This window comes from Sinohyriopsis cumingii, unplaced genomic scaffold, assembly GCF_028554795.1.
Source record: "Sinohyriopsis cumingii isolate HCF-2022 unplaced genomic scaffold, ASM2855479v2 utg002411l, whole genome shotgun sequence".
Classification (NCBI taxonomy): domain Eukaryota; kingdom Metazoa; phylum Mollusca; class Bivalvia; order Unionida; family Unionidae; genus Sinohyriopsis; species Sinohyriopsis cumingii.
Genome location: NW_028316201.1, coordinates 222,212 through 248,288, shown reverse-complemented (window position 1 = coordinate 248,288; position 26,077 = coordinate 222,212). Strand labels below are relative to the sequence as shown.

The 26,077-nt window shown below is 35.2% G+C and overlaps 1 protein-coding gene across 1 annotated transcript in view; it reads left to right on the top strand.

Moving 5' to 3' along the window:
- The window catches only part of LOC149770760 (uncharacterized), a 49,027-nt gene that overhangs the window by 10,577 nt on the left and 12,373 nt on the right, over window positions 1-26,077 (top strand). The window contains exons 3-5 of the mRNA XM_089949158.1: window positions 2,025-2,112; window positions 7,559-7,631; window positions 10,717-10,822. Coding sequence (XP_089805284.1) covers window positions 2,051-2,112; window positions 7,559-7,631; window positions 10,717-10,822 — 241 coding nt within the window. The 5' untranslated portion in view covers window positions 2,025-2,050. The remainder of the gene's footprint in view (window positions 1-2,024; window positions 2,113-7,558; window positions 7,632-10,716; window positions 10,823-26,077) is intronic.

The following is a 26,077-nucleotide window of genomic DNA, read 5'->3' as shown; positions in this document are numbered from 1 at the left end:
ACATTGCACTAACTGAACAATAAAAAATTGAGTTTCAACATAGACATGTCACGAAATAAATGTCGTGTGTTTTTAAAAAAAAAAAGGAATCTTGTTTGGTGGTGTATCAACAGTTAGTCTAGTTCCCAAATTGTGGACTCCCGATTTGGCAAGATACTATTAAATACCACTATGGGAACCAGACTTATCAAGAAAGCAAAAAGCAGTGACGTAATACACAGATGTTTCTAGTACACATGATGGATGTTCAAACCAGTTTGAATGATCTTTCATATGTTGGATATTCTGAGAGAGAGAAAAGATGTTATTTAAACAGAATAACGAACAACTTCATTAGAAAAAGCGTATTATAAAAATTATTATCGATGTGATCGTAAAATGAGGATTCAGTCATTAAACAACCCAGTTCCCTAACGCCCCACCCCCACCCACCCATTGTACGGTTTTCTTGATGTCAAAGTGATTTTTTTCCCTCAATTTTTGAGGTCTCTCTGTAACTTGCGCCTCGCTTATAGTGCGGTCTATGTTTGTGGATCCTGTTGTGCACGAGTTATTGAAGGAGAGGTGTATTGTTAAAATAGCTTTTAATTTGATTTATTTAGGTGTTTGATTTATGGGTGTATTTTGGGTTGTAGAATATACAGCTTAGCTTTGCTTCAGATGTGCACCTTTCAAAAAACTGCTAGCTCTGCTTGGTCATTTTCTCTTCACAGACTTAAGAGGTAAATTGTAAAAAGAAAGAGCTGATATCCATTTTATATTCATTGCACTTTCAAAAACTGGTACTGTCTGGCAAAATTCAATTTCCATATTTTAATAATTCGTATAGATTTGAGCAAATGTGAGCAGTCATTTTGATCAGCATCGTGTTTAAATCTTGCACAAATTCCAATGAAATTTCAATTGAAGTACACGAAAGTAGCAGTTATGTCGTATGCCAAAATTCTCCTCATTGTGCATTTCAACTCTTTCCACATGGGCTCAAGTCTCAGGTTCGGCCGATGTGGATATGTGAGAGAGCTGCCAGTAGCTTCCCTTGGGCTGGTGGTTCTTACTGTGGTCTTCCCAGGTTCTTCATCCACCACTAATAGTCTATCTCAATCAGAGAATTAGCATTAAAAAAAAAAAAAAAAAAAAAAAAAAAAAAAAACATGGCCTTCTCAGTATCTGCAAAGATGTATTTTAAAATGAAGTTTGGGAAATCGGTATAATTGAGCGTGTACTGTTTAGGCACATACTTAAAACCCAATGCACACGGAACATACCCTGATGTTGCAAAAGCTAAGAGAGAGTAAATATCCATCTAGAAGGTTCATGGAACTTGATGTTTTGAAAAGGTCAATAATTCAAATATTTCCACATGGTAACATTTTGGAGAAAGACATTGCTTCCATTAATATCTATCTAGCTGGTGCATAGAATTTATTTTATTATGTGACTAGTTGATATTATCTGGGATAAGTATAGTGTTGGTTGAAGTTATTCAGATATAAAATGTATATTTTGTTCACACACACACACACACACACACACACACACACACACACACACACAAACACACACATATTTGCTCACAATCTTTATCATGTAACTATAAATAGTTTGATTTCACTAGGTGCATAAAACCTCGGTGTATGAATCACAATACATCTTTTCATTATCTTCTTCAGATTAAAAATCTATCAATGATACACAATAACTATTATTTTGGCACCCAGGTTTTGTACGGAAGTGCAATGCAACAGAAAATAAATTTTATATCTTTTGTCATGATAGTGAATTGGTATTTAGAAGTACAAAAATTTAAACAAGTTTTAAGTACTAGGAGTTTACATAAACTACCATCTGTGACTAGGGGTTCCTCAATTGAGGTTTATTTGACATATCTAAAACAAAAGACCATGAAGATATGGCAGCTTAAGATGTGACTGTTTAATAGAGATGACATTTTAGGCAGGTTTGGCTGATAAAATAAGTGAGAGAGGTGTTGGATTATATGTTTGACATGACATTTCTGTTTGCAGGGCTAGCCAGTATTTATGCCACAACCATGGTAATAGTTTCATGGATACTAGATCCAGGTGTCAAGGGCGAGGGCAAACACTTAAAAATGTGAGAAACTTTAATGTTGCTTCTTACTAAGTACCATATACTTTCATAACTCAGACTTCTGTTGATTCAGCTACTCATTTAGACAAGGACATGAATGGGATTTATTTATATGGACATGAATGAGATTTATTTATATGGACATTGACATGAATGGGATTTATTTATATGGACATGAATGGGATTTATTTATATGGACATGAATGGGATTTATTTATATGAACATTGACATGAATGGGATTTATTTATATGGGCATAAATGGAATTTATTTATATGGACATAAATGGGATTTATTTATATGGACATTGACATAAATGAGATTTATTTATATGGACATTGACATAAATGGGAGTTATTTATATGGACATTGACATGAATAGGATATATTTATATGGATATTGACATAAATAGGATTTATTTATATGGACATTGACATGAATATGATTTATTTATATGGACATAGACATGAATATGATTTATTTATATGGACATTGACATGAATAGGATTTATTTATATGGACATTGACATAAATAGGACTTATTTATATGGACATTGACATAAATAGGATTTATTTATATGTGATGTGATGTGATTTCGATTTTAAACATAGCTTTAACAATTTTTCAGCCATATCGCTATGATGTCTGCAGTGTGGCAGCTTAAAGTGATGTCTAGCATTGGGGCATCATGCCGCAGACATGTTGCATGATGTCCCACCCAGTCACATTATCCTGACACCGGGCCTACCAGTCCTAACACTAACCTCTTTAATGCTGAGCACCAAGCGAGGTAGCTGTTAGTATCATTTTTGTACGTGTTTGGTACGCCTCGACCAGGGATCGAACCCCCGACCTCCCGCATCCGAGGCGGACGCTCTAACCACTGGGCCACCGGAGCGATCCTGATTTATTCATATGGACATTGACATAAACAGGATTTATTTATATGGACATTGACATAAATAGGATTTATTTATATGGACATGGACATAAATAGGATTTATTTATATGGCATGGACATAAATAGGATTTATTTGTATGGATATTCACATGAATATGATTTATTTATATGAACATTGACATGAATATGATTTATTTATATGGACATGGACATAAATAGATTTATTTATATTGACATTGACATGAATGGGATTTATTTATAAGGACATGGACATAAATAGGGTTTATTCTTGTGGACATGGACATGAATAGGGTTTATTTATATTGACATTGACATGAATATGATTTATTTATATGGACATGGACATAAATAGATTTACTTATATGGACATTGACATGAATGGGATTTATTTATAAGGACATGGACATAAATAGATTTATTTATATGGACATTGACATGAATAAGATTTATTTATATGGACATGGACATAAATAGATTTATTTATATGGACATTGACATGAATATGATTTATTTATATGGACATGACATAAATAGATTTATTTATATGGACATTGACATGAATAGGATTTATTTATATTGACACTGACATGAATATGATTTATTTATATGGACATGGACATAAATAGATTTATTTATATGGACATTGACATGAATGGGATTCATTTATATTGACATTGACATGAATATGATTTATTTATATGGACATTGACATGAATAGAATTTATTTATATGGACATTGACATTAATAGGATTTATTTATATGGATATTGACATGAATAGGATTTATTTATATGGACATTGACATAAACAGGATTTATTTATATGGACATGGACATAAATAGAATTTATTTGTATGGACATTGACATGAATATGATTTATTGATTTGGACATTGACATAAATGGGATTTATTTATATGGACATTGACATGAATAGGATTTATTTATATGGACACTGACATGAATGGAAACTATGGGAACTACTTATTTGAACTTGGTAATTAATGGGAACTATTTATTTGGACATTGACGTGACTATTTCTATTGTGGTCTATTTCTATTGACAGTGACATGAATGGGATATATTGATGTGGACTTGAGTGTGATCTATTGATTTGAATGGAGCTATTTAATATTTGGACATCAACTTGAGAGGAAATTTTATTTGGACATTGATATAAATTGAAACTATTTATTTGAACATTGACATGAATGGGAAATATTTCTATGGACATTGACTTGTCTGGGAACTATTTATATGGACACTGATATGAATGGAAACTATTTATTGGACATTGACATGAATATACAGACACTGACATGAATATGTTTTTATTGACATTGACATGTATGGAGTATATTTATATGGACAGTGACATGAATGGAAAGTATTTATATGGACATTGATATGTATGGGATATATTTATGTGGACATTGACATGAATGGGAACTATTTATAAGTAATGAATGTTAGTTAATATCAAATTCTCAGCTAAGTTTGTGATGTTCATGATTGTCATTGGTTTTACTCATGATAAAATTTTATTTTTTGGTCCAAATCTTTATTCAGTTGCATTTCTCTTGGGCTTCTTTTGTATTTCGCATGCTTTTCAGAATTAATTATATCTGTTTTTCCTGTGATTATTCTGCAGTATTAGGGCCATCTGGTGGCCACAATTTCCATTGTTTCCATTGTGGACCCTAGAATGTTTGTTTTTAAATGTATCACTCATAAGTTAGCAAATCTTGCTTACCAGGTTCTCTTCACATTTCATTCATATCCATGAAGTATGTTACGGGATTGGAACCATAATTTTACGATTCTTTCATGCCAGAAGTCATCATCGTCTCACTTCTGTCCTCTTATGTTCGAGTCTCAGGCTTGGCCAATTTGGGTATGTGAGAAAGCTGCCAGTGGCTTCCCATGGGTTATTGGTTTTTACCATGGTTTTCCTGGATTTTTCCTTCACCAATAATGCTGTATGTATCTTGTGGTGGGAAATTAAACCCAGAACAACAAACAGAAGTCATCCTGATCATATAAAACCTTGACAATGCTTATTTAAATGACTGAAGGCATAATAACTATTCTGATTCTTCAAAATATTCATCTTGCTGAAGAGCTGACAATGAAACAGATAGCTATGTATTCATTTCTTAATTAGATCAATATTTCTGAATAGCTGTTTCAAATAGTGACAGTGAATATGGGTAATGACTGATAAACATATTGTGTGCTTTGATTTGGTTAAAATGGACACGATTTCAGAATTGTCTGCCATAGTTTGATTGAGGTCATTTGGTCAACTGGTCATAGACTAGGCAAGCTTACTGGATGATCAAATGTTTGTCATCAATCCATCATCCATCCATCCATTGGCATAAGTTTCTCATCATCACTTTTTAACTACTTGTAACTTGACACACATTCATCTCAAGGTCTAATTGGTCCTAAATGAAAATGTTCCTGGTCAAGCATCCACTTGGGCTAGTGGCCATCTTGGAAATCCTCTTATTGCCAATCAGTTTGAAAGGGTGGTCACATCAACATGTAGCTTTCAATTAAAAGACCTATTATGAAATCTAGTTAGTTTTAAATGAAAGTGCTGCCCATCTGACATCCATTATGGCACTGCGGCAGCTGTCTTGAACTAAAATTCATACTGCCATGGGGTTTTCACTAGAAGACTTTTTATTATGTTTAAATTGTCCTACAAGAAAATGGTACTACTTTGGTGTTCAGTTGTTTGTCGCAGCAGCCTGCTTCAGAATCTCGTTATCACTACTACTCCAGAATCATAATCACATGGAGTTTTCACCAGAAAACTTCTTATCATGTCTACTTGGTACTTCTGTTTAGCCATGGTACCTTACTTGGTACAGAATATGACTCATAATCGAGGGGTTACAAGTTCAGTACCCAGCCAGGCTAGTCCAAGTTGGCTGCTTCTGTGTGTCCTTGGGACATTTAACTCCCATTTGTTCAGAATGCTATAACATATAATGTGCTCAAAGTGCAGTTAAAAACAGAGCAACGCTGTCTTCATTCCCCTTTGTTTTCCTGATTTGGAATAAAATAAAATTGTATTTACCAAAATTGGGTTTGTCATTTTTAATGTGTTAAAAGGATAGTTCTGCTGCTTTCATTTCTTGTCTTATTAAAAGTTCTTTGATAAAAGAGGAAATGCATTAAATGCCAAGAGGGTGTTACATTTACAAAATATAGCACATGTATAATTTGTATATGATTCTGAAACAGTTATTGTACAGCATGAACTGATATATAATTTAGTCTCAAATTTTACTCTTCTGCGATATAAGCAATCTGGTCTCATGGCAGGAGTGTTTTAGCCTTCTTTAATGTTGATTTAGACAAAAATAAGCAGTATGTATTGATAGTAATAATTTCTAAGATTACCTTGCTTTTTATTATACCTGCCTATTGAAAAAATAATGTTGAAAATATCAGTTATGTATTAATCATTTTGGAAAAGAATTAAGTCACATTTAATTTTGCTTCATTAAGGCCCAAAGGATAGACTGTAATAGGATAGCGAAAAGTGGCCCTGCTTTGATAATTGTTGATGGTCAGGTATGCATAGTACTGATTGAATCTTCCTTTGTTTCAATATACCAGATTATCCAAACTGCAAAACCAAAATTGCGGCCACATGAAATCGCTCATATTCGAGTACCTTCTCAAAAACCCTGACTACATAATTGGGGACACATGAAATCGCTCATATTCGAGTGCCTTCTCAAAAACCCTGACTACATAATTGGGGACACATGAAATCACTCATATTCGAGTGCCTTCTCAAAAACCCTGACTACATAATTGGGGACACATGAAATCACTCATATTCGAGTGCCTTCTCAAAAACCCTGACTACATAATTAGGGACACATGATGAATCGACATGAACATTACCTTCTGGCAGATGCAAGGTGAAGTTTTACACCAATTGACAAGTTCAGATCAAATCTACAGATCAGACATTCCCGGCAGACTCAATGTCCTGGTCAACATTCCACCCACTGAAAGGGTCAGATTACTGAGTAGAACGAGAAATAGCCTACCTTTGTCTTACTGGTTCTGGACTCAGAAGCTTGCCGTCGATGCACTGTCAGATGGGAAGAGTTATGGGCCCTTGGTAACTCCCCCTGTGGTCTTAGTACCAAAAATAATAGAGAAATGAAGGGGTCATAATTGCATGATAATTCTGTAGCCCCTCTCAGATATGACTAATCCTGCAGTTGGGTAAATATTCAAGGAGAAACATAATTTACTAGAAAAAATTCCCTTCTTATGGCAAATTTAGAAGTTTTATTAAGTTAAAATATTGGTCAAATTTTCATTTTGTGTTTTGTAGCTCTCACCTCTGTCTTGATGGGTTTGAGTCTTGGATTCGGCCATTGTGGGTATGTGAGAAAGCTTACCATGTGCTGAAAAATGGCGTTAAACCCTACAACAATAACAACAACAACTTTCTATAGCAATTGACATAATTTCTCTTGTCTGTTGCAGGATAAATTCCATTTTGCTTGTGATAGAGTCATTTTTGTTTGGCCTTTTTGTGATAGCCATAGGCTGTGATCAGGTAAGCTGACTTATCTCATGAAATCAGTGATTTAACATTTTGAAAAGCCATTTCATATGTGTATTTTTAAATGATGTATTACCTCACATGAGGATGCCACATGTGGTGTATTTAGTCTCTTTGGTTTCCGAATGTGTTTCAATTCATAGCTCTTAAATTCTAATGTTTTAATGAGTTCAACATCACCACGTTCTGTGGTGATTATGTTATATAGAATACTGTCAGTGTTATATGACCGTGTATTGGTCTAAGAGGTTAGAGCATCTGCCTCAAATGCAGGGGGTCACAGAGTGAAACCCCAGCTGAATCATACCAAAGACATAAAAATGGTACCAGCACCGGCTTTGCTTGGCACTCGATACTAAGAGTTTACTTTTAGGACTGGTCAGCCTGGTGTCAGGATAATGTGATTGGGTAGGATATGATGCGGCATATTGCCCCAGTGATAGACATCCCTATAAACTGCCACACTGCAGAAGCATAACGATATGACTAAAATTGTTAAAGCTACATTAAAAAATCTAAATGACACAGAGTGTTATATTAGTCAAGGCTCACATAGAAAAAAGAAAAGAAATTGTTCAAACCATTTCATAACTTTTATATGAAGTGAGCACCCATATAAGATCATCAGTACATAAAGTAACCACTCATTTAATATCCTCAGTACATGAAGTGAGCAGTCAGTATGATCCTCAATACGTGATGTGAGCACTCATGTAAGATTAATATATATAGTGAGTACTTGTGTAAGATCTGTACATGAAGTGAATACTTATGTAAGATCATCAATACATGAAGTTAGTACCTATGTAAGATCAATACATGAAGTGAGCACTCATGAAAGATCATCAATACATTAAGTGAGCACTCATGTAAGATCAATAGGGGAAGTGAGCATTCATGTAGGGTCATCTGTACATGAAGTGAGCAGTCATGTAAGATCAATACATGAAGGCAGCACTCATGTTAGATCAGTACATGAAGTGAGAAGTCATATAGGATCAGCAATACATGAAGTGAGCACTCATGTAAGATCAACAATACTTTAAGTGAGCAGTCTTGTATGACCATTAATACGTGTAATTCTTTTTTAAAAGGCTTATATCCGTACTAAATGGTGACTTAAGAATCAACATTGCTAAATGGTTTATGTGACATACTTGTTGCCCTTGACCAGAATGGTGTGAATACAAATCCTGTCCAGACCAGGCCCGGTTGGCCACAATATACTTTAGGGGTCCTATATTAAAAGTCAAGGTCAAACCTCAGTAGTTTACCAACACTTCCTTTCCCCTCCATAACTTCAGAGGTGTTTGAGATTAAGAAATGAAACTAGGTATTCTGGTACTTGGATATTGTCATTGGAACGTGCATCACGGTCCTGTTTCAAGGTCAGTCCCGATATTTTAAGTTTTCTATCACATTTTCTATTCCACTTTATGATGTTAAAGCTTTTTTGAAAGTGAGGGATAAACTTAAATATACTGGTACATCATCATTTGTTGCATTCCACATATTGGGACACAGGTACATGTATCTGTTTCATGCTTTATCCCCACATGGATGAAAGGTGTACACTGATGTTTCACCCTTTCATGGCATCTCGTGCATCACCATGAAGGTTTTGTTTTCAGTTTCAAGTTCTTCATCAGTTTCATCTCTTTTTCTACATTTAATGCCATTTGAGATGATGAAATGAGTTTTTGTTATATTCCATGTCTACCCAGTAACTCTACAGCCTGATTTTTTTTATGGTATACTTTTTGTTTACCTCACCATTTGTAGGTATGGGACAAAAATTTGTTGAACTTGTATGATTTTATAATAAATATTATGATTTTTTATACACCTGTAATAAAACGGCTTAATATATTATGACGATATCTGACGAAAAACAGTTTCTGCATAATAAATTAATTTCCCCACCATCTAAATGCATCACGCTTCATGAATTGTTTGCACTTGGCATAAGAATGAACCCTGTCAGCATCAGGGTCGAAGGTTCGGGTCACTGAAAGACGAAAAATCGCTTCTTTACAGTAGACTGAGATCCCCATCATATGACATACCTGGACTTGGTGGACAGCTTACACTTAGTATAAATAATAACCTTATTGATTGTTGGAGTCTAAAGCACAAAGGTCAGAGTCAATGTCACTGAAAGAATACAAATGGTTTCCATACAATAACATTAGTTCTACAAGACATACCTCAACCATACTGTGTGGATAGTTTGCACTTGTAGTAAGGAGGAAGATTATTGACTTTGAGGGCAAAGGTCAAAATCACTGTCTGACAAAAGAAAATGCTGTCAACACAATAACATTAGTTCTACATCACCACCAGGACAAGCTTTTTGTGATGACTTGCACCTAGGGCAAGGACAAAGTCTCTTAATTTCAGAGCCAAAAGGTCAAAGATCAGGGTCACTCTTAGAAAAGGAAAATCCTATTACTCCTGCTGTATTGTCAATGCATCTTGTTCACCCAGCCCTTTGAAACTTTTCTACTCCTCCATTGCTTCGCTACTTCCTTGTTGGGGAATATTGACTCTAAATTTTTAGTCCTAGTTATGATCTGCATAGCAGAGTGGTGACATGCTGGCTGCTCAAGGTTTAATCAACAATTCTAGCATGCTAGAATAAGTCGTGTCCTGGTTCCTATCCAATTTTGCTATTTCTTCTGGATTTCCCAGTGTTATCCATCTCAAAGATCACCTCACTGAAAACCCATTGGACCTATATGGTGTTACTAATTTTAGCAACATCATAAAGTTTGTTACTGTTATTAATAAAAACATACTATTTTTAGTAAAAGAGAATGGACACTATGCCATAGGGCTGGAAGAAATTCAATCACTCTAAGCCAGAAAGGAGTTGACAAATTCCTTTAATTCCTGAGAGATAAAGCAGTACACTTTTCAGGAGATTTAATTTTACATCTTATTGCCTTTTCAACAAAAAATCTTTGTCAGCCAAGCTATAAAATGGAATTTAAAAATCTCATCTGAGGAACAATTGTGAAATCTTACTATTCAGTCTGTATTATCTTTAAATCTGTTGCAAATCCTGCAATTCTTCCAGCTGTCAGCTATATTTAGTGATGAGACTGCCGTGGAACAGATGAAGAAAGATGGACCTAGAAGGAACAAATCCAAAATGGCCTTGCTACAGGAAGTCTTTGGCAGAGGTGAGCCATACATGCTGTTCTGCATAATAATGATATACAACTTCTTGTTTAGTATTCTAACATAAAGGGGTTAGTTTGATATGGTGTTAGATTAGACAGGATTATGTCTCTAAAACAATTAAAATGTTGTATATGCTAACATTTTGATTGTTTTACTTGTTTCTTTAGTTGTTTAAGAAACTGCTGTGTTTAAAATCCATATTGACTTTAGTGTCCTTTTAGTTTACAGTAAGCTATGGATATAATAAATCCCAAGGGACTCTCAACATGATTACAGATTTTGTCGTAACTATGGGAAAACATTTTAATTACAGTTGTTAGGAATTGGCCACGTTTTCTTATTCTGATTGACCGCTCCGGTGGCCTAGTGGTTAGAGCGTCCGCCTCGGATGCGGGAGGTCGTGGGTTCGATCCCCAGCCGAGTCATACCACAGACTTACAAAAATGGTACTAACAGCTGCCTCGCTTGGCGCTCAGCATTAACAGGTTAGTGTTAGGACTGGTCGGCCCGGTGTCAGGATAATGTGATTGGAAGGGACATCATGCAACATGTCTGCGGCATGATGCCCCAGTGCTAGACATCACTATAAACTGCCACATTGCAGACATCGTAGCGATATGACTGAAAAATTGTTAAAGCTATGTTAAAAATCCAAATCACAATCACTTATTCTGACTGGATCAAAATGGCCATGTGATACTGATCTAAATATTTTACAGTTCAATAAATTCACCAGACTACTTTTTTCCCAGTTTCCAGATCATTTTATGTGAATCTTTATACCAGCAACTTCATCATCAGCAGCCTCATCAAACCCTTAACCCAAGAGATCGTTGGGGCACCACAGTTGACTTTACAACAAATTCTCTCCTTCTTTTCCTGTACTCTACCGCTCTTTAGGAATCTCTAAATCCCATGCCTGTCCAATCCTTAATATTGTCTTCCCACCTCTTTTTCTGTCTGCCTCATCTTCTGCACCGTCACACTGCACCTTGCAAGATTTGTTTTGCCAGTCCAGATGATCTTGAGACACGCCTGTACCACTTCAGTTTATGCTTTTTTGCAGTGGTCAAGAGGTCTTCATAGGATCCAATGGCTTGTTGGATCCTGGATCCTGTTGTGGACTTCTTTGTTGGTTACATTGGTCAGTGTATGAGATGCCCAAACTCTTGCGGTATCCTCTCATTTTGAAGGTTTGACTCCTTCTTTGTAGGTCTGATGTGCGCGTCCATGTCTCACAAGCATACAAAAAGATGGATATCACAATGAAGCACATCAGCCTGATTTTGGAACCAAAAGCAATGTTGGTATCTTTCCATATTGGTCTCATCCTTGTTTTTGCTGCTGTTGTTTGGGCAATCCTGCAATGTAGTTCTGGTTTGGAGCCCTCGTCTATGATAACTGATCCCAAGTACTTGAAGCTTGTGACTCTTTCCAGCTTCTGTCCACTGACCTTTATTTCTGCACTGGTGCCATTGTTCTTGTTTGTCATCAGTTTGTCTTTTTCTGCGCTAATCTTCATACTGTATGCTGTGGGGGCTGTGTTGATGCACTCAACCAAATCAGCCAGTTCATTTTCCTCTCCTGCAAACCATCAATATCATTTGCAAAGTGAAGGTTTGTGATTGTTCTTCCTCCAGTAATGACAGTGCCCTTATGGTCATGCAAAGCATTCTCCATGATCCTTTCCAGGAAAATGTTGAAAAGTGTAGCTGACAGAATACTTCCCTGTCTGACTCCAACATTTGTTCGAAATCAATCTACTCTGCTGCCATTGATGAGGACAGCAATGGTGGCTTATTCATAGAAGTGCTCAACAACCTGCACTAGGTTTGAGCTGATATTATACTTTCTGATATTTAGTTGCCCATAAGGCCGCTTGCCATACCCTATCAAATGCCTTTTTGGCTAATGAAGATATTCTGGCACACTGAAGTTAGCTAATGATAATTCAACCTACCTAGCATTGAATGTTTGTTGATGAAATCCACTGATATGGTGACATTAGAACAAACATTGTGGGGTGCTTTGAAATATCTAGCATTTCACTATATGTGTTTTAATTAGTGTGATTGATACAATTTATCAATCCTAACATATATCAAACAGTTCACTTGAGTAATAAATCTGTGACTAACAATTGTTTATTTGTATTCATTTAAAATTATGCTGTTCCTTCTGGCTGTTAAAATTAGCACCTCACTGACAAAGTGTACTTTTGTACTTTCTACTATTCATTCATGACACCCTCATTGTCTTGGAAACAACATCATTTATGCTCATGAAAACATATATGTGGATACATCAGAAAGACATTAACTCAGCTGTCAGAAATAGGTCAGTGTGATCTATCTTTTATGTATTTTTATTTTTTTTATTATACTGACAATGTTTTGGACCATGTAAAAACTGGGATAATATGACCTAATTTTATGATTGAGTGACTTTTGTATCAGCTGCAATTTGTTCATTACACCCTGAATATCTTGGACTTAATTGCTTCTCCTCTTCTTTAAATTGGTATGTAAATGCAACTCAAAGAAGAATAACTTTACATACCAAATGTTGATTACTGTGATGTGACTTTCATGCTTGATTTACAGTTGTTATTTCAACATCCAGTATTGAACCATCACTACCTTAGACCCCCTTTTGCCAGTACACTTGAAAATTGATATTTGTATGCATCTCAGGAAAAGTAACACAACCATTCCAAAACTCTCGATGTGATCTGATTTTCATGGTTTAATGGCATTTGTACTTTAAGCCATTTGATTGTTATATATTTTCTAAGTCTTCTAACATATTACATCAAGTCTAGTCAAAGTTTGCTTCACTAATGAAGCTGCATGTTGATGCATCTGAGCATACATGCCAACAATTATGCTTTAGGCGTAATCATTACGCTTTTTTCACTAAATTACGCCTTACGCATAAACGTATATGGATTATGCTTTTTCAGTATATCCACCTTCCCAAAAAAAAAATTGTTTGTTTTCTCTTTTTTATTAACATCCCATTAATCCCACAGACCGTATTTTAGAAAAGACGGCTTCTACGTAACTACAATATAAGAGTACGCTTGTCCATGCACTTTCCTAATAGTATTATGTTCTATTTATAGCAACTATCCTATTACCCAGAAACATGCTGGTTCTACTTTCAAACTTTCGACCTCGTATTCTATTTATAGTAGCTGTATGGCTTAGTGAGGAGAGAACAGACAGGTTTTCTAATTTTTAATCTTTACTCGCAGATTTATATTTAGTACAGAACCAGTATATAAGTATTTGGCACTAAAAAGTATAATTTATTTTAGTCGATGCGTGTATGACAGCAAAAATATCTCCTTTCAAATAATTTCACAGATAGATTAGAAAATGGCCAAAAATAAACGAAACAAAAAATAACTGAATCCTCCAAAGATGAGGACACGAGGTCACCATCACGTGTCGTCTATTCAAGACCGTGTGGAAATAATTTTACTATTTGGCACTAAAAGTCTTCAGATGTATCTAGTCGATGTTTGTGTTAGAGCACATATATTTTTTCAAAGATTTTCGCAAGTTGATCGTAAAAAAACGGGGAAAAATCCTTCAAAGATGAATTCATGAATGACATAATACAGCGTTCCATTCTCTTGCACAGGGGCTCGTATCGTTTCTTAAAATTGACCTGTCGTACATGTATGACAGGTCAGTTTTAAGCAACGATACGAGTCCCTGTATTCTAGGGCAGCATCATGTTCATTGCAGTCTGTGCAAAAACTATTTTAATATTGGGCATGGTGGTAAATTTTATGTGGAGAAACACTTGAAAACAAAGAAACATTAGCCCGTCTTACGAACTCCAATACTAAGTTAACTTTTTATCTGCAGCAGAACTAAAGCGCAGACATGACTGTTATAAATGCAGAGGTGTTATTTACAGAGTTCTTAATAGAAAGATAACAAAGATCTTGCTATTGGTGCAGAAGCAAGAGAATTCCTAGAACACAATTCTACTCTAGCTGTGAAGGTGTTTTATGATAATGTTAGAGAGTATTATGCTACAGCCTGTGATTACATGCTCCAGAAATTCCCCTATGGAAATGACGTGCTTTTAAATGCTTCAGTTGCTGATTTAAATGAGAGACAGTCAAAAAGCTTCAAAAGTGTTCGATTCTTTGTCAAGAGATATCCCTTTCTATTACCATCCTTGTCTACCTTGGATCATCTGGAAGGAGAATTCCTGAAGTATAAAATTGGGATTCTACTTGATAATATACTTAATGCAGATAGAGTTGAAGTGCAGTGGCACCTTATTTCCCAGCTAAAAGACACAATCACTGGAAGATATAAATTTCCTCTGCTTTGTCATGTTATGAAAGGAATATTGGTTCTTTATCATTCTAATGCTGACTGTGAGAGATTGTTAAGGATTGTTATCAAACATAAAAGTGAATTCAGATCCAGGCTCAGTAACCCAGTACTTTGTGCTCTACTGGTGTGCCAAACATTCATAGTCTCAGTTGGCACAAAGTGTTTTAAAATGCAACATGAAAATCTGTTGCTTTCGAAAGCTAAAAGTGCTACATATGAAAACTTTAAGCAGTAAAGGATGTTAAAAGACGAGAGGGGCAAAAAATCATTGTTCATTGAATTTTTAGCATGTTATATGTGGATTCCTCTTTTTCTGCTTGGATTCCTCTTTTTGTCCACTTGGATTACACTTTTTCCTCGCCAGGGGTTGGCATGTATGATCTGAGTGTTATCTTGGAATAATATTCCCTCCTCCACCTAGTGACTGAGTTGTTAGTTTAGACTAGCAAGCAGTGATTAATAGATTTAGTAGATGTTTGTTGAAGTCTCTTTATGCAAGGCTTGTTACCACCGTTGGCGTAGCATCAATCATTCACACTGGTCTGCACATTGATGAATGCTCAAAATGTGCTACTGTGGACAAGATCATTTATGTTCACAAGACCAGTTCGGTGGCCTAGTGGTTAGAGGATTCGTCATGGATGCGGGATGTTGTGGGCTCTAGCCACAGCCAAGTCATACCAAAGACTTATAAAAATGACACAAACAGCTGCCTCGCTAGGCACTCAGCATTAAGAAGTTAGTGTTAGGACTGGATGGTCTGTTGTCCGGTGTAGCTCTATGTTGATATACATAAATTACTAATAAGTCGTTAAGTTACTCCCTCAGACATGACATTCCTTTAGTATGGGACATTAGTAAATTCAATCCAATATAAAATATTTCATAACACAAACGCTAATCTTAAATACGTACTTTAAATGGCTGATATAAAACATAGAATCATGCAGTCAATGTAGTTGTACCTGTCCAAACACAATGAGGATCTAAGCGATGGCGTGCATTGGGACTGTAATGAATATGGTGCAATCAATCTTCAGCGTCAAGAAATTACGATTAATCTGGAACATAAATTTTCACATCTGCATCAAATAGAAAAGAATGAAATAAACAATCTGTTACGTGAATAGCTTTACAGACGTTCATACACAAATAACACTGGACAACAAATTTTTACAAAAGTCATGTTACTGAAATAAAATTAGTCAATTCTTATCAATTTTTATGTGCTGAACACGAATATGACAGTCAAATTGCAAAATTGGCTCTAGTTTTTTTGTAATCTGCAAGAAATTAATGTTTACATAACGAAATGCATTCCAATAGTAAAAGGTCAACTGTAATAGCCTACCTATAAAAAATCAAGTCATTGACTACATCTTAGATTTCTTCGCCTGTCTCTTGTACAGCTGTTCGGGAGCATCTCTGAGGAGTGTCCAGCAATAGTCAGCCAGCATTGTAGTGGACCATTTTCCCTGGTATCTTTGTTCCATTGTTGCGATATCTTGATGAAAACGTTCGCCGTGTTCATCACTAACAATACCACAGTTGCTAGGAAAGAAATCCAAATGGGAATGAAGGAAGTGAATCTTTAGAGACATATTGCAGCCAAGTTTCTTATACTTCATCAACATGTCTTCTACTAGTTCCTTATAGTTTTCTGCCCTAACATTTCCGAGGAAGTTTGTAGAAACTAGGCGAAAAGCATTCCATGCTTGTTTCGCGTCACCTTCCAGCAAGTTGTTGAACCGGTCATCTTTGAAAAGCTCTCGAATCTGAGGACCCACAAAAACTCCCTCTTTAATCTTTGCTTCGCTGAGTCGAGGGAATTTTTCATGCAGGTATCGGAATGCTGGCAAAGTCCGGTCAATGGCTTTCACGAAGTTCTTCATCAAACCTAGTTTGATGTGAAGGGGTGGTAGCAAGATTTTCTGAGCCTCAACCAGAGCTGGGTGTTGGATATTCTTCTCTCCAATGGCTACATTCTGCCTGTGAGTCCATTCCTTCCTCATGTAGTGCATTTCCCTTGCTCGGCTATCCCACTCGCATAAGAAACACATGTATTTTGTATATCCTTGCTGCAGTCCCATTAAAAGGGCAACTACCTTCAAATCACCACAGAGGTGCCAGCTGTACTTGTTATACTCAATGGAATTCAGTAGCTGCCTTAAGTTATCGTATGTCTCTTTCATGTGGACAGCATACGCTACTGGAATAGATGGAAGAATGTTTCCATTGTGCAAAAGCACAGCCTTGAGACTCAGTTTCGAAGAGTCCACAAATAGTCTCCATTCTTGTGGGTCATGAGTGATTTTTAAAGCATTCATGAGGCCCTCAGTATCGGAACAGAATATCAGATTACTTTCCTTTCTGAAGAAAGGCTCCAATTGCTGGTGGCGCTTTCGATATGCAGTAATTGTGACATCTTCTTCTAGAAGATTCCATTGTTGGAGTCTTGATCCTAGCAATTCTGCCTTGTTCTTTGATAAGTCCAAATCACGAATCAGGTCATTTAGTTCTTCCTGTGTTATTCTGTGTGGGGTTGATGATGCACCACAGTGAAAATCTGGATCACTGCATGCTGATGGACCAGGAGAAGAACAGGTCGACTCACCTTTGTCTTCGTCAGATGAATCAAGAGAATATTCTGCTGGAGGTTCTGGAATAGGAAGTCCCTCACCATGTGGAACTGGTCTCAATGCAGACGGAATGTTTGGGTAGACTATTCGCGACTTCTTTCGCTTCGTTATTCCGCCGGAAAGAGGAGGAACCAAGCAGAAGTAACAGTCATTTAGGTGGTTGCTTGGCTCTCTCCACACCATTGGGACTGCAAACGGCATTGATGACCTTTTGCAATTCAACCACTGTGAAAGCTGTGTTGTACATGTAGCATAGCATATATGCGGAGCCCAAGGCTTGTCTTGGTCACCAACCTTGCATCCGAAGTAAAGATGATATGCCTTCTTCACTTGAGAATTGATACTTTTCTTCTGGTTGGCAAATGTCACTTCCCCACAAATATAGCAAAAATTGTCCGCGGTATTAACACACTTTCGAGGCATTACTGTTCTTTATTGTACGTAAATGGATAAAATAATAAGTTTTATGTAACAGTAGCTTGAACTGTCTCGCACAACGTCTAAAATATTTTAAATGCTGAACCTATCTGATTGGGCTTTATACAGTACACTGCTTACGTTAGCTTCAGCAGCCGCCTGGCATTAGTATAATAGGCCTACACATGTATAGTACACTGCTGACGTCAACTTACTTCAGCAGCCGCATGGCATTAGTATTGCATTGCATCAGAAAATGATGCAATCAACTGTGGATGATGTGAGCATGATGGTATTATGCAATGTTACATCATTATTCTGGATGTTGCTGCAGTCCTACTGGAGAAATTTGCACAGTGAAACATAGAAAATGAGGTATATGAATATCTTCAAAACGAGAGCCAATACAAATTTTTCACGGTTATATTCGTGTTCGGCACACCAAAATACTACAGATTAGGGCCTTTTCAAGTCAGTAATGATTTCACTGTTGACCAGTGTAAATAAAGTCTACCATGACGTTGAAATTCTAAATTCTACACGTATGAAACAGCATCAGTACAGGATGAACCTACTCAAACAGGAATGTTTAAAGAAGACAGTCAGTATTTGATGAGAATGATGTTATAGAACCTAGTAAACGAAGTTCATCCTATATTCTCGTACCGACCTAGATAATACTTGGTGACGAAAACCAATTCCAAGAATCAATGACTGCATTGATAAAATTGAAAACGCAAAATGTTTCACCAAGTTTGATGTTTTGAAGGATTTTAGAAAATTCTGCTGACGGAATTGCAAAAGAAATTTCGGCATTCGTGACTGAATATGATCTGTATCTGTATAAAGTGATGACTTTCTTTGCTCAAATCTTCTCTTTTTACTTTTCAATGTTTAATGAACATGTCATCTCTGGCCTAGATAACTGTAATATTTACGTCGATGATGTCATCGTCTACAACGTAATAAGGAAAGATCCTTTTAGCTAAAAGTGAGTTTTGTCGTGCCTATTTTACATTTCTAGTACTTATCGTGTTACATGGACAAGCTAAACCTACTGATGTTAAGGTCAAGGCTATCTCTGAATTCACTGTGTCTATCAGTAAAACGCAACGGATCCAATTTTTGGTATTCCTGGATACTATCTGAAATTCGGTTCCAGTTTACCATAATTGCCGAACCCCTGACACAAACTTATTGAGTAAGAAAAGAAAGTTTAATTGGTTTGAAAAATGTAACGAGGCTTTTAATAATTTAAACTTATACTTAACAGCTTGCCAGTTCTTTCAGCTACAACTTTCCGTCAATCATTTAAATTTGATGTTGATGCAAATGATGTTGCATTTGGTACAGAACTGATTCAAGAAGACAAAGATGGTATAGATGTTAAAGTGTGTTATTTTTCTAAGAAATTAAATATGCATCAGAGAAACTATTCCACAATGGAGACGGATTGTGTGGCTTTGATATTGGCATCGCAAGAAATTAAAGTGTGTATTAGTTCAGCTCCTTCTCCAATTATTGGCAAGAGATAAAAGAAAAATCAGATATTATTAAGATGGAGGTTGACTATTCGAAGAATACAACATTGACATCAGGCACATCAAGGGAAAATATAATTTAATATCAGATGCATGTTTAAGTGTACACAAATATATTGTTTTATGTATACCTTGTGTCATTCATACGATTTTATCATTTTGTAAGTTTTATGACGTGTATTCGACTAATATTGGACATGATTTTGTCCGAAAACAGATTTATTTTCTACTTGACTGAAAAGTTGACTTTTTAAATGTGTAGACAATTAATACATGCATACAATAATTCTAAGTGTATCAATTTAAGATCAGGAACATTATTGACAGAAGTAAATTTGTTTGTTTAGGTCTGGGTCTAGATTATCCGACTTCCCAATACATTTTCATAAATTATTTATTGTTTCTCACTCGTTTCTATTACTTATTTTAAGGTCATAGAGTCGTAATATATATATATATATATATATATATATATATATATATATATATATATATATATATATATATATATATATATATATATATATATAGTCCAACAGTTATTATGATCTTCATAGAAACGAAAGTCAACCTATATATTTTCATATCGTAATGCACTTGTGATGTCTTATTTATTCTTTTATCTTGACAATGAAGTTAGCAGTTTGAGCCAAGTCTTATTTTTATCTCTTACGAATTCTATATTTATTTATATACTGCATTGGAAACATTCTACTGTTTAATTACTTACCTTTTGTATCACATATTCCAAACAACGTGAAAACGTACTTTGAGATTTGGCTCAGCAAATATTAACAAGGTATTCAAAATATCAAGAAGCTCTCTGTTATGCTATCTTATATATTTTTTTCTAAATTTCATTTGAAGTAGAATTTTAAAATATCTGGGGGGTATTACCTTTTGTGTGGCTTAATCCAAAAATCATCAGAAAAATGCATATCTTCGTTATATTATCCATGACTTTGATTCATCTGCGGCACCACAAAATTTCAAACGGTACGAAGGTATTCAAATCCTAAGAAAGTGCTTGTTCTGTAATAATGCATATACTTATTGTAATTGCACTCCCTAAACTGAAAGCAATATGAATCATGATACAGCCTCGATAGCAAAGAATGTTCACTTGCATTAAATACTTATTCAGCATCACATAATGTACAGATACAGAGATATCATCATAATAAGAGTAGTCACCAAACTGACACTGAGACCTCTCAGAAATTGGGGAGACAAACAACACGAACAGGAGCATTGACCCACGTTTCTAAAAACTCTATTAAGCAGAAACTCTAAGGACGAATGGATGTAACACTATCACATCAGTTGCAGAAAAAGTGTTGAGAAAGACCTTGGTCGTAATATGTAATATCTCGTTTAATCTTTAAAGCATGCGATTTGGTGAAATCTAACTTATTTCTTAATTGATTATTGGGGCTTGGAAAGACAAAACGGGAGTCAGGCTATATATGATTGGTCAAATCTGATCAGGACTATATTTCTTGCAGAAAATCCCATATTTTTTACATGAAATTGATATTATTATCCTTTTAATTTTGTTTCACTGAGGATAAACGCAAACTAATAGATTTTGGTATGTATTTGAATACATTACACGTGCTACAAACAATATTGCAGTTGCAAATAAAAAATGTTCAAATACCCATCCAGCCATTCAAGGCTTGATCCCATAAGCGATAAACTCTAATATTATCGATAATTCTATAGAAATCTTACAAGGTCACTCTATAACAAACATACACCGGGAAAGTGCTTCCTCGCACTTTAAGTTTATGTTACCATTACCAAAGAATGGAAGCTTCATACTTTAATCAAAACCTTCCAATCCCAGAAACGTACATTTGAGTCGTAAATTATGCAAAATAGTTGGGGAAGGTTCCTAAAACAAAAATAATGGGATTCTCGCGTAAACTTACTATAAGCAACAACTGGATCTCTGTTTGTAAAACACAGACCGCAAGAGAAAAAATTAAAATGGCAATTATTTTCCAATGTAAAAATATAATCGTGTTAACTTCATTTGCATAACCTAGAATTTTTGTTTTTGCTGCACCTAGTTTTTTTGGCAAAATCGTTTTCACTAATGAACGCAAAGATATAGAGAATGGTAAAGCACGTACCTGCAAACTAATACACATGCAAACAACCCAAAATCAAGATGTCCGCACTGCAAGCGGTTTTAGTGTAACTAGCAATGAACTGAGTAAACTATTGTACAAGAATCATACAATGGCCCTCAAAACAATGTATTTACCACGTTGCATTAGTGATCTGGTTTTATCGAATTGTAAACTAAAACAATGCGTCCTAGATAAAACAGGAAGTGAGAAGTGTAGCAGCTGGCCCAGTAAACATCGTTTTTTCTGAATAGTGTTTTTGTTATGACACGTATTTGAAACTATATCCACATTAATTTAACTATTTGTTTTATAAACGCTTTCCACAACAGTTGGAGCTAGCAAGGTATAATATGTTTCGCAAAATCCATAAATTATAAATCACTCTATTTGAATTTCGTTGAAGATGAATATCAGTTTGTTTAAAATGTGCATTTTGACCCTTGTGGCACAGTGATTACAATTCGTGGGACCCATGATGAAACCCTACTTAAGGTAGCGGAAGCGACTGAGGTGGTTATCTCGAATTATGGCATTTCACTAGAATGACCTTATCACGTAAAGAACCTTTCATATGTTGATGAGCCCTTAAATATAGCTTTGATAATAAACTTGGTTCCAATTTTAGCGTTAATAATATAACATTTTAAATTCGTTTACCGCTCGTAAATTAAATTGTCCACTGCATTAGATATTAGCTATATTTGACAATTAAAGGCGTAAAGATGGATTATCAGGACGATATATCCTGAACAGTTACTTATGTGCATCTGTTGACTCTAAACGTATACAACTTGTCATTATAAATGTGCGTGATCTTCTTGCGCATAATTCTAAAGGTATTGACCAGTTTGTGTATTGATGGATGATTACATTCAAAAACTCTGTGAGGACAACACTCAATTAGATACATGCTTATTGCAGTTCAAACTATAATTGCATTCCGATGTTGAGTTTATGTTGAGGACTTTATGGCTGTCCTTGTCCCTGTACATTATTGCTTAATGTCAATGACTGGACCAGTGACAGTGCCTTTCTTCACAGGAAAATGGATTCTCCACATACTCGGTACATATCTGATGAAGGACATAATTTTAATATTTTATGTAATTTACTGAGATTGCGATTTTTATCCCATGTTGATAATTCAGAATTACGATACTGTTCTTTTCCCTTAGAGTGCTCTCCTTTTATAACTCTTGCTGTTTCCCCTCGTATTTGCCCATGTTTTAGTATACCGATACAAAACATTATGCATATACCGTAGATAATTGGGGACATATAAAACTTTTCGGCACATTTAGAAAATACTCTACGAAATTTATATTAACATCATGGGCTAACAAGTAACGTTCAAGCTCAAAAAGGCTTTAAATTTTATATAAGAACTGTGGATGAAAAAATTTGTTTTACATATTGTGGTACAAATTTTAAAATTACACTCGACTCAAAATTCTGACATCCGACTGTTTATTGATTTAACCGTTTTTTGAACTACCAGGGAATAATACAACGCGTGCTACCATTGTGGAGAGAGTCCACTCTTTTTGGAATAATCTTTCAGATATCTAGGCAAAAGTGGATTAGTATTTCAAAGTGTCTATGTAAATGTCTAGAAATGAATGCCGTAACGACATGTTTTTTGATCAAATAAGTCTGACTTAGCCATAGACTTCTAACGACAAAAAATAAAATGTACGCGGAACATAAAGTGTACGCAAATGCATTGGATCTAGTATGAGCAATGCTATTTAACAATTATGAACTGCATATTGATAACTGACACACACCCACTCCATTCATTTAATTTTTCTGCATCCATAATAGCCGTTGTACTTGAAAAATTATTCCGGCGCCCTAGGTATATGAAACATTAAATAATATATCTGCGTTTCCGTAACCCACCACCAAGAATATGCAATTACAGTTTATATCTATAGCTTTGTCATTGAATCCCTGTTATTTTAGTTCAACAAGATTAATAGACGTCTATTAAGTATTCGTTCAAAATATATTAGAGGCTCTAGATGACCCAAATGTTGTCCTTCGTAGTGAGTGAATGTACTATCTACTTGCTTGTTACCTACTGTAATATATTCGTACTTATTACCTATATATGTGGGTATTACCTACTCTACTATCTACGTGCGTATTACCGACTGTTCCATCCACGTGCGTGATGATTGTTGTACTACTTGTGTATTACATACTCTTTATGACTACTAACAAGTAATGAAAACATCGCAACCTAAATATTTACCAAGGTAACTTTTGACAGTATTATAATCAGGAGCGAGCTGCTACAAACAAATTACATTTTGTCTTTGTCTTATTCTTTATTTTTTAAGAATAATTGCAATTTCTGAAGGTGACTGAATAAATTAAGTAATTGTTTCTTCTGAAATAAATGTGTTGATCTAAATTAATTCCCTCCCAAAATTTCTAAACTCTAGACATATAATATTTTCATCGAATCTGTGGTCTACTGGCTGAAGGTTAATTTGTTTATATTTGTTATAAATATTGTACTGGAAGTAACCCATTAGTGTATCATTTAGACTACGTCCACAAATATTCTTTTGTATCTGTTATAATAATGTCAAAGTTTTATGAGTTAATCAAGAATCCGAATTCGGAGCGCTCGACTCGGTGCTCAGCCGACCGGGCTCGTAATCAATTAATAAAGTCCGTGTTCGAACTGTACCATGAATAGGCCGGATCCACCGAGGTGGACTATCTCGGAGTAAGGTACATTACTCCCATTACATGTGCGCTTTATTGTGCTGATGTGTTCCTAAACACCTCTCATTGAATCAATATTTTCATATTACTATACAGGCCGCCGATGGCAGAGTAGATATATCATGTCAATCTGTGTGGGTTCTATTCTCGGGATTGACTGCCATTCGACTTTGCTATTGAAGATGTTTCGATTGATTTTAAAAGAGAACCAATAATGTACTAACACGGTAAAGTCAATTATGCTTCACTATGCAATTACGTTTATGCATATTTCTTTTATCAACATGTCTGAACTTCTATCAAGGACTGTAAAATAGCAGCCATCATTGAGTGTAATTTGACATACGGTGCAAAAATAGTTAGGCCATTTAAATTTACGTCGCAGAAACATCTATTACTCCCATGGAAACTTTTCTAATAATTTTCTTCGCTGTGAGAATAATTGTATTAAATTATTTAGATTTTGTAAGCAAATATTGACGACATTTAAAACAAATTGTTTTCTGCTGAAAATAGCTTAGTTTACGACTAATGTCCAAGTGTGTTGCAAGGTGAACAAAACATTAGTCCAAAGAACCCGTTGTGTATGGAAAGAAAAATTACTGTATTTCTGTAAAAATCATTGAACACGTCCTCGAAGAAAACAATTTTAATATGTCTTCGAAGTTAAATTAATTTGCGGCCGTCAAAATTTAAAATGCACCAACAGCAAACATTCATCGTGAATTACTTTATATATATATATATATATATATCTTCACCTAAGAAATATTTATTCTACTATCAATGATAATTTCTTTGGCGGAGATAATAACTTTACATCGAAACATAATTATTTTTTAAGCCACAAATTAAAATGTCATTGTTGGCAAAATTGATATTTAAGGTGAACTTTATTTTGTTTTTGTATTTTCCTCATATTAAATTGTAAATGAGGGTTATAAATCTTTGTGGTACATGACCGGGACAATAGGTCAATCAATAATGTTATGAACCACGTAGGAACAATGAGTTCTCATTTCAGTTTCCTGACTTCCTCCGCATATATGAGAACCTAGAAGCAATACACTAAGGGAACGCAAGTGCAGACTTCAACGGCCAAGCCGTAGAAATATGTGTAATATCTTTATATTCTTTTGTCAAAGAAAAAGATCAAATCTTAAAACTTTTGAAAACTGTGTGAAATCGACTGTACACAAAATGGTTCATTTAAATGAGAAAAAAGTTCCATCTCAGGTACAAGTGACAGTTTTCTAAAAGGGTATGAGCAATCTGGACATCATAATGAAAGCATTAACCTACTACATGTTTCACGCTCAGCGGAATAATTGCTGGGTTAGTGAAATTATGAAAACAGAAATAGTCAAGATTCAATGAAATGGTAAATTTAGAAATAAGGTTTTCCCTAATGTTTGTGCA